This window comes from Cuculus canorus, chromosome 22 (assembly GCF_017976375.1).
Source record: "Cuculus canorus isolate bCucCan1 chromosome 22, bCucCan1.pri, whole genome shotgun sequence".
NCBI lineage: Eukaryota > Metazoa > Chordata > Aves > Cuculiformes > Cuculidae > Cuculus > Cuculus canorus.
This window is the reverse complement of record NC_071422.1, coordinates 8,412,504-8,421,906: the sequence shown is the minus strand read 5'-3', so window position 1 is coordinate 8,421,906 and position 9,403 is coordinate 8,412,504. Positions and strand designations below refer to the sequence as shown.

The 9,403-nt window shown below is 56.1% G+C and overlaps 1 protein-coding gene across 4 annotated transcripts; it reads left to right on the top strand.

The window, feature by feature from the left end:
- The first annotated feature begins 395 nt into the window (after window positions 1–395).
- Window positions 396–8,862, top strand: TXLNA (taxilin alpha). 4 transcript variants are annotated; one of them, XM_054086640.1, is made up of 12 exons: window positions 396–595; window positions 2,044–2,193; window positions 3,167–3,505; window positions 4,223–4,314; window positions 4,753–4,923; window positions 5,251–5,445; window positions 5,609–5,728; window positions 6,034–6,108; window positions 6,649–6,741; window positions 7,199–7,294; window positions 7,691–7,795; window positions 8,376–8,862. In XM_054086640.1, the coding sequence occupies exons 2-12, from the start codon at window positions 2,076–2,078 to the stop codon at window positions 8,499–8,501; spliced, it is 1,530 nt and encodes a 509-aa protein (XP_053942615.1). In that variant the 5' UTR covers window positions 396–595; window positions 2,044–2,075; the 3' UTR covers window positions 8,502–8,862. The 4 variants fall into 4 exon arrangements, with proteins under 4 accessions (XP_053942615.1, XP_053942614.1, XP_053942612.1 ...); XM_054086639.1 differs by having other exon boundaries at window positions 7,691–8,053; window positions 8,376–8,515; XM_054086637.1 differs by having other exon boundaries at window positions 7,691–8,514.
- Window positions 8,863–9,403: the final 541 nt, after the last annotated feature.

The window sequence follows — 9,403 nt, the reverse complement described above, 5'->3', positions numbered from 1 at the left end:
GGGGGCTGCTCTACCGGGGCTCCCCTTCCTCGGGGGTGCGGGAGGGCTCCCGAAGGCCGCCCGAAGAACAGCGGGTTCCGGCGGGATTGTAGTGCCCAGGGCGGCTCCCGGCGGAAAGCGCTGTTCTTCGGGAGGCCCCGCGGCGCGGGGCACGTTGGGAGTTGTAGTTCTTAAAACGGAGGGAGTTGTGTGTCCTTTAGATGTGGAGGATGCCGGGATTTGTAGTTTTCAATCTAGCGCTAGCCGGAAGCTGTAGTTCATCGGCGGGCTCCCCCGCGCGGTGCATGCCGGGAGTTGTAGTCCCCAATCGCAGCCCGCCGCCCTTGCCGCCTCTCCCCGGCGTTTCCCGGCATGCCCCGCAGCGCCGCGCGTTGATTGGTTGTCGGCGCAGACCCGCGCATGCGCAGAGCGCGGCCGCCGCCAGGCCCGGGCCGGAGCAGCTTCCCTCAGCGCTCGGGGGGCCGCGGGCACCGGGACCGGCGGGGCCTGCACCGCCCTGCCCTGCCCCTCCCCGCTCCGCCGGGCCCCGCCCGCTGATTGGCTGGAGGAGAGCGGGGAGCCCTTGCGTCAGAGCGCTGGAGCTGACGTCACGGGGGTGCGTGCGTGACGTCACCGCGGGGAGGAAGCCTGTGTCTGCTTTTGGCGTCGGAGGGTGGGAGGGGGCAGCCACTTCGGGGGGGCTCAGTGTTGATTAGGGGTGGGACAGGAATATTAATTAAGGGGGACACAAATGGTAGTTGAGGGGGGCATGAACAGGGACTGTGGGGCCGGTTTGCTGTGTGAGGGGGCTGTGGGGCTGGGTTGGGGTGCGGGGGGTTTGTGGGGCTGGGTTGGGGAGCAGAAGGAGCTGTGAGGCTGGCTTGGGGTGCAAGGGGCTTGTGGGATTGGGTTGGGGAGCAGAGCGGGCCGTGGGGCTGGGTTGGGGTGCAAAGGTCGCCGTGGGACCAGTTTGGGGTTAGAGGAGGCTGTGGGTCTGGGTTGGGGTGTGAGGGAGCTGCAGGCACCTCTGGCCCGGTGGGGGTGCGGGGCATCCGGGCAGCTCTGCCAGAGCCTGGGGACACGCCAGGAGCTGCACAGTTTACAGCTGCAGAGGAAAAGCAGCGCCCGGGACGCTGAGCGTGGGTGACGTGGGGCTGGCAGCCGTGGGAGGGCGACACGTGTGCCGGGCTGCACCCACTGCTGATCTGCTCCTGTCTGCTGCCTGCGTAAGCCCTGCTCCCCGAGGAGAGGCCGAGGTCTGCGTAACCGCTGCAAAACGGCAGGAAAAGCTGTTTTCTTCTGGTGGAACAGCCCCTTGCCTCCGGTAGCATCTGCTGCCTAATTAGCATCATCACAGGAGCAGAGAGTGTGGACAGGAAGGGTGAGGGCACACAGGTCCTGTGGAGGCAGAGAGGAGCCGGGATCTGGGCTCAGTCCATTAGTGCTGGTTCATCTCTTCTGCGCTGAGCATCGGTTCTGCCGGGAGCTGTGGGCTTCCCTCGTCTGGGTCCGTGGTTTCAGTCGATGTTGACCTTTCTGGTGTCTTGATCCCCTGCTGTGGGGAGCGGTTTCCTCTGTCGGTGTGCACAGATCACTCCGAGTTTTGACATGCAAGAGTGAAACACAGCAGGGACACAGGGAAGGGACAGCCAGGGTGGGGAAGGCTGTGCCCACAGGGCTGGTGTCATGGTTTAACTCCGGCCTGGACAATTTTGGCAGCTAAAACTGGAACAGTCAGGCTCCCGATTCCCTCTCTCCCCTCATCCCCAGGAAAAGGGAAAAGAGAAATGAGAGTTAAAAAGGTTGAGCTGTCTGTGAGTTGGGAGGTGATGCCGTGCTCTGGGAGGGGCTGCTTACAGCTCTCCTTGCTGGAATAGGAGTTGTCCTGATACCTTTGCTGTGAGGTGCAAATTGGAAATGAACGGAAGCTTCCCTCAGGTCGGAGCTGTGGGTGGCAGCCTCTGCCAAGGACAAGTTCCTTCCTGGTCCCTGCTGATGGCTTCTAAAATTCTCCAAGCTTTTACATGTTAAAATTAAGTACAGCTGCTGTTTCTCTTTCTCTAGGGCTTGTGGAGACAGCAGGGAAAAAGGTCACGATGAAGAACCAAGGTGGGGAGACCAAAGCGGCCCCACGGCCCACCACCAATTCCAAACTCAGCAGTGGACTGGTGCTGGATGAGAGCGACTCGCCGGAGGCAGCAGCACCCCTGGAAGGTGGGGAATCCCTGGAGCGCTCGGCTGCGTGCCCACAGTGCCGGCAGCACTCGCAGCCTGAGTAGTGAGGAGCAGGAGCTGCCTGAGGGCAGGCTGTGAGCCTGGAAGGAGCCTGGCTGGGTCGCTGCATCCAGCTTTTAGCTTGGATAAGAGCAGCTGTGGTCTCCAGGGCAGAGAGTCTGGGTTTCTTCCTATTTCTGTGTGTATGGTTCTGAAGTAGTTACTGCTTCCTGACCAAAGCATCAAGTCGATGCTTACCTGGAAACGGGTTGTTTATTGTTGCTTTGGCCTTAAGGCATTTGGACGGTGGGCATCTCTTTCTTTGGAGCAGCATTACATAGAGTCACCTGCCCCGTTCCTGGTGTTCAGAGCAGTAGGAGAAAAATCCAGGTCCAGTCAAAGAGGTTGAAATTAACCCTGACTCGTCTTCTGCTGCCTGGTAAAAGTGGGATGTAGGACACGCACAGTGAGCAGAGTTAGTTTAATAACCGTCTGCTATCACTCTCGTTTGGAGGGGCTCTGGAAGCAAAGCGGTGGGTGGAGGGGTGTGGGGCTCCTTCCCTGTGACCAATACACTTGATCTGAGACAGCCCAGCTGCTCTTCGTTGAGGATAGAGGCTAACTCAGGTTTAAAACCCATTGTAATGTAAAACAGCACAGCTCTGGGGCTGTTAGCTGGAGTTCTGTGAGGGAGAGCTCACGCACAACCTGCTGTCCTTGAAGGGTGGCGGGGAGGGTGGAATTTTTGCTCTTGACACATGTCAGGGGCTCGGTCATGCTCTCCTGATCAAGAGGCTGTTGGAAATGCCCCTCCATTGTCAGGGCTGGAGACGCAGCGGAACAAAGCTGCTTATGTTGCTGAAAGTCCAGCCGGCCCCAGTGCAGTGGGGCGCTCAGGAACCTTCCTGTTGCCTTGTGTTTATAGGGAAGGCGTAGGGAAAGCCTCATGCTTTTGTGTTCCTGTCTCCTGCAGCTCCTCTGGCGCAGGAGGACACCAAGTCCTCCCGGCCTGCCGTGCGCGACGTCTCCGAAGAGCTAAGCAGACAGCTTGAGGACATCTTGAACACGTACTGTGTGGATGCCAGCCAGGAAGGTCCGGGTGAGGACGGCGGGCAGAGCGAGCCCACGGAGCCGGAGGAAGCCGAGAAGTGTCGCAGCGAGTCCCCGAGGAACGGCGATCAGGAGACAGGCAGCCCGGAGATGAATGGAGAGAAGGAAAGCACAAAGGGCACTGAAGAGTTCCGACCCGGCGAGGAGTGTGGGGAGCGGGATCAGAAGAAAGCTCAGGAAAAGAAGAAAGCTAAGGGCCTAGGTAAGAGGTTCCCTGCTCTGGTTTGGCTGCCAGCCTGATGCAGATGCTGGTTTTGTACCATGCTCGTTTCTCTCAGTGAAGTAAGCACTGTGAGTGCGTGATATGCGGCAGTGTTTGGGGTATGTGAGGACACATCCCAAGTGCTGGCAAGGGCGCTGACGGCTCCTGGGCGCTGAATGCCACGGGTTTCTATTCTGCTGGACACCAGTCTCTCCAGCCAGCCCAGTGGGGGTTTCTCACCCTGAAAACATGGTCTCTCCCTAGCTGCTTCATTTGTTCACCCACTGTGTGAACATCTCTCCCAAGTAACAAGTGATATAATAAGACAAGAGGAAGTGGCCTCAAGTTGTGCTGAGGGAGGTTTAGATTGGATATTAGGAAAATCTTCTTTACTGAAAGAGTGGTGAAGCCCAGGGTGGAGGGGTTCAAAAAACATGTAGATGTGGCACCTGGGGACATAGTTTAGCAGGCACAGTGGGGTTGGGCTGATGGTTGGACTGGGTGAGCTTAGAGGTCTTTTCCAACCTTGATTCCATGATTCTGTGATTCTAAATCCATGGGGCGGAGTCCTGAGCAGGCACTGGAGGATGGAGCCTGGGGCAGGCACAGCTGTGAGACCTAGTTTCTCTCCCCCGTCTTTGCTCTTCTGAGCCAGAACTCTGTGTAAGCGACTTTTATTTATTTATTTATCTATTTTAATTCTGTATCTCATTCCAGGCAAAGAAATCACTTTGCTGATGCAGACGCTGAACACCCTGAGCACACCAGAGGAGAAACTAGCAGCGCTATGCAAGAAATACGCTGAGCTGGTGAGGGCTTGTTTCTTCGTCCTGGGCTCAGGCGCTGGGGAGGACACTGCAGTGGCGAGCAGGGGAGCTGCCTGCGGGGGCAGGAGGTAGCTGAGGAGTTTATTTTCTTGAGAGTCCAGGAACACGCATGCAGCTCTGCAGTGAGTTTAGGTTTTGCCTGTGCTCTTTGTTTGAGGACCATGCGTGTGGAGGTGCTGGGTGAATGCAAATCTTTTGGATTCCTACAGGATGGGAATTCAGGAAGGAGAAAGGCCCTGTCCAGGGACCATGGGCTCTGCGTCAGCCCTGCCCTACTCAAAAGTGGCATCTTTTATGTTGTAAAGCTCTTGTTCCCTCAGAGCACAGGCAGCACTTATTGATCCCCTGCCCCCTCCTCAGGGCACGGCATGTTGCCTGGCTCTGTCTTGCTGCATCCATGCCCTTTGCTCCCCTGTCCAGCTGGAAGAGCACCGTAACTCCCAGAAACAGATGAAGATCTTGCAGAAGAAGCAGACGCAGCTGGTGCAAGAGAAGGATCACCTGCAGAGTGAGCACAGCAAGGCCATCCTGGCCCGCAGCAAGCTGGAGAGCCTGTGCCGCGAGCTCCAGAGGCACAACCGCACCCTCAAGGCAAGTGTCTCCTAGGCGCTGCTCCAAGAGCTGCTGCATCCCAAGCGCTTGGATCACTCACTGTGAGCCGCTTTGGCAACTTTACCTTTACCAGTGATTGCCCACAGTCTGCCATCCAGGGCAGGGCTTTAATTTTGCTGTTAAGTCATCATTTTACACAGTGCCCAAGCGTTGGTTTGGGGTGAATTAACTGGAGAGAGGGAGGGGAAGGGCCCAAAGTCCCTTCCTGATTGATAAAAGTGATAGTGGGGGGCCAGATGGGTTTGGAGCATCATGGTTGGGGCAGTTTGCTGATGTATCCCTGCTGTCTCTGCCCTCCTTGATCAGGAGGAGGGTGTCCAGCGTGCACGGGAGGAGGAGGAGAAGCGGAAGGAGGTGACATCCCACTTCCAGGTGACGCTGAACGACATCCAGCTCCAGATGGAGCAGCACAATGAGAAGAACTCCAAGCTGCGCCAGGAGAACATGGAGCTGGCAGAGCGGCTCAAGAAGCTCATCGAGCAGTACGAGCTGCGGGAGGAGGTGGGTTGGGGCAGGAGGCGTGGTGTGGGGCTGCTCTGGTGCATCCATTTTGCCCAGGGAAGTGAGTTTCTGCTCTTGGAGGGAAGAAGGGACCTCTGGGATTGCTGCCTTGGCCACAAGGAGCGGGCTGAGCCTGTCAGTGACCGGTGTGTTCCCTTGGCAGCACATCGATAAGGTTTTCAAACACAAGGACCTACAGCAGCAGCTGGTGGATGCCAAGCTCCAGCAGGCGCAGGAGATGCTGAAGGAGGCAGAGGAGAGACACCAGCGGGAGAAGGACTTTGTAAGTCTCAAAGCAGTTCTCTGATGGTCGTGAGCACTTTGCTTTCAGCCTTGTCCCTCTGTGAAGGCTTGTTTAGTGTTGTATCACAGAGTGAGGAGCCCAGATGAGATCAGGCCATCCCAGGCCTCCTGCCTGCTCAGCAGTGACTGCTCCTGCAGTGGCTTCAGGAGCAAGGATAGAGCCGTGCTCTGCTCTTTGCGTTTCTCCCAGCTTGCTCCTGTCTCCAGGCCAAGCACCAGTCGTGCCAGGGCATGCTGAGAGCCTTCCCTGGTGGCAGCCGGGTAACTGCTTTTGCTCTTCCCTAGCTGCTGAAAGAAGCTGTGGAATCGCAGAGGATGTGTGAGCTGATGAAGCAGCAGGAGACCCATCTCAAGCAGCAGGTGAGTTACCTGGTCTGTGTGCTCAGCCTGGGTATTTGTTTAGTTTTTTCCTTTCTCCCTAAACCGGGAACAGCCCAGAGCTCTTTAATCTGGAAAACATATGGGCAGGATTGCTCCTGGTTTTGGTGTAGTTGAGTTTGTGTCAGCACGGTGTAGGCTATGACTTACTTCACCAGTTCTGCTTTCTGGGAGAAAGGGGCCTTGGTTTTTACCAGCACTGGGAGCAGTTGTGTGATCGTACCTTGCTGAGTTGGACCTGGTAACTGCCTCCTGACAAGGCCAGGTGTTTGCAGAACACATCAGCTTCTGAGCATGTTTCCCTAGGAAAGAATTTTTCTCCATTTCCTGGTTTCTAATGTTGTTGTTTATGACAAACAAACTGGCTTTCTGTGGCCAGTTAGTTTGTCATAAAGTCCAGTCCCAAGATAACTGGCTCAGTTCTTAGCTGGCCAATTAGCTGGCCTGTCTGCTCTCCTAGGGAAGCTGTCAGGAGGCGCCAGGGTGAGCAGAGAGGAGCCCTAACCCTGTCTCTCCCCACAGCTTGCGCTCTACACAGAGAAATTTGAAGAGTTCCAGAATACCCTTTCCAAAAGCAGTGAAGTGTTCACAACGTTTAAACAGGAGATGGAGAAGGTGGGTAATGCTTTTGCTGCCCAGCAGAACTTATGTGGGCTGGAGGCAGTGCCTGGCTGTCCCCTCGGTGCTTTCTCCTTGCTGGAGTTGCCACAGCTCCGTGGTTTAGTTTAGTTTTGCTGGCATTAAAATTGTCTGTGAGCTGGCTGCTGGTAGAAGATCAGTACGGTTCTCGCATGGTGACTTCTGTGTCCTGTCTGTGTCAGAAAGAGCAGTGCTACCTCTGTCTCCTGCTTTGTTGCTGCTGGGTTGGGGTTTCCCTCTGGTGAAGCCAACTGCAGTGAGACAAGGAGACATTTCCTGGGACAGCAGGATCTCGCTGTCTGCGCTGGGAAACTGGGGGCCTCTTGAAGCACACGAGATGTAAATGACTGCATCACTCTGCCTCTAGCTTATTTGTTCTTATTTGTTTTTATTTATTCTTATTTGTTCCATTTTTGTCTGTGCGATTCTGTAGATGACGAAGAAAATCAAGAAGCTGGAGAAAGAGACCACCATGTACCGCTCCCGCTGGGAGAGCAGCAACAAGGCTCTCCTGGAAATGGCTGAGGAGGTGAGGAGGCGCTGGCTGTTCTGCGTGGAGGCAGAGGCTGGAGCAGCATGCGGTGCTGGGCTGGAGCCGAGGGCCAGCGGGCCAGCTCCTGCCTTATTGCGGGAAGGCTGGCGGCTTGTGTTTTCCCTTTAGTTTGGTTTCCTTCCCTGTACGTGGTGGTAGGAGTCTCTGTTGCATGACAGAAGTGATGGATAGTTAGCGCAGAGGGGTGCAGAAGAGGTCAGATAGTCTTGGTGGTGCTTTGCTGAGAGAAAACAGTGCTGGTAGCATTGGATTCTCCAAATGCCAAAAGTTTGCTTGGTCACAAGGGTCATTCCCTCGTGCTTCCATTTGGAGTCTCATCTCCCTCTCTGTGTTCCTGGTGTGGTAGAGTCTGAGCTGCCTCTCTGTTTGCAGAAAACCCTTCGGGACAAAGAGTTAGAGGGGCTTCAGGTGAAAATCCAGCGCTTGGAGAAACTGTGCCGAGCCCTGCAAACGGAGCGCAACGACCTCAACAAGAAGGTGCAGGACCTGTGCGCCCACGCGCCCCGTTCAGACGCAGACCTCTTGGAGCCTTTGAAGGACCCATCTCGGGACGGCTCCGAGGCAGCGGCGGGAGCTGCCCCCACAGAGCAGCGCCTTGCGGAGGATAGCCTGCACTCAGGAAAGCCGACACACAGCACGGATCCTGCAGAGAGCCTGGGAGAACTGAGCATAGGAGCGCTGGGGCAGAGTGGGACTGAGGAAGGCACGCAGGGCGCTGACTGAGCCTGTTGCGCGGTAGGCAGAGCCAGGGAGAGGGAGGGTAGCACCACTGTTTCCATAGACTCGTCTGAAGCCCCTCTCCTCATCCTTGGACAGGTGCGAGAGGACAGCCCTCCTCAGGATCTGAGATTTCCTAGCTTAGGTTTTCGGAGGGTTTTTATAATTTTATATATATATGTGATATATATGATATATAAAATATGTGCAGGGCAACGTACAGTTTATATACAGATATACATGAAGCCTAGGATGACCCACCTCCCTGCGTGTGTGTGAATAACTAATATATGGAGACTCAACTGATCGTCCCTTCACTAAAAGACCTTGTCCTTGGCAGGCTGTGATTCCCCCAATCCTAGCGCAGCTCAGGAACGCAGGCACGTGGATCTGCCCTGGCACGTGGCGCTGGGACAGCTGGGTGTGTCGCCACCTCCGCCTTCACATCGACTCTCGCATCGAGTGAAAGCAAACAAGCCGAGCAGGGGAGAACCGAACCGTTTCCAGCACCGGATTCTCCCTCCCTCCTCTGCGTTGGGCAGGAGGGAGCTCCTAGACTTGCTGCCCTTTCCTCATGCCCTGGCTTGGCAGCTCTTGTGTGTGAGCTGAGCAAAGGAGGGCAAAAGAGGCCATTTCCCTCCTCCATGTGGGTTTTGTCTATTGAACGGGGACTCAAAAGCAGAGAAACGGGTGTGCCCACCTCCCCGAGGCCCCCGCGGGGCCTTCGCTCTTTCCAGAACCTGCCGATGTCTCAGTAGCCTTATGATTCACAGTTGCCTCTTTGCTATACGCACATGTGCACAAGTGTATTAAACAGTTAATCCAAAGGTCTGATTCCCAAGTGTTTTACACAAGTGTGGGGATGGGGAGGTTCCCCCTGAGCCCTCCCTGGTTCATCCCTTGGTGCTGAGCAGGGCAGGCTCAGAGGTGGCCACAGAGTTGGGGCTCTGGGAAGACAAAACCAGCATCTGCTCCATGACCTGCTGCGTAAGCCGCGTTGCTGGGAGCGGCAGCAGGACTGCCGTGGGCTGGTCCGTTCCGCAGCAGCAGAGCCGCAGTCTGCCTGTGCTGGTGCTGTCACAGCTCACGCTTTCTCCTTCCCTTGCTGCTTCCCTGCGAGAGCGTCTCTCCTGTGCCTCTGGGTCGGGGAGGGTCCCTGTGGGCAGAGCCCTTGTCTGAAAGACTCAGTTCATGAAGAAACACGGGGAGTGGGGATTTCTCAGTTTCCCAAGACTTCCTTTTTCCACTATTCATTTGGGAGACCTCTCCTTGCTTGGGAACCTCCTCACTGCACTCCACCTTACAACAGACTTTATTTTCAGCTTTGCCTCCCACTTGCTGGAAGCCAAAGCGAGCTGGTGGAGCCTT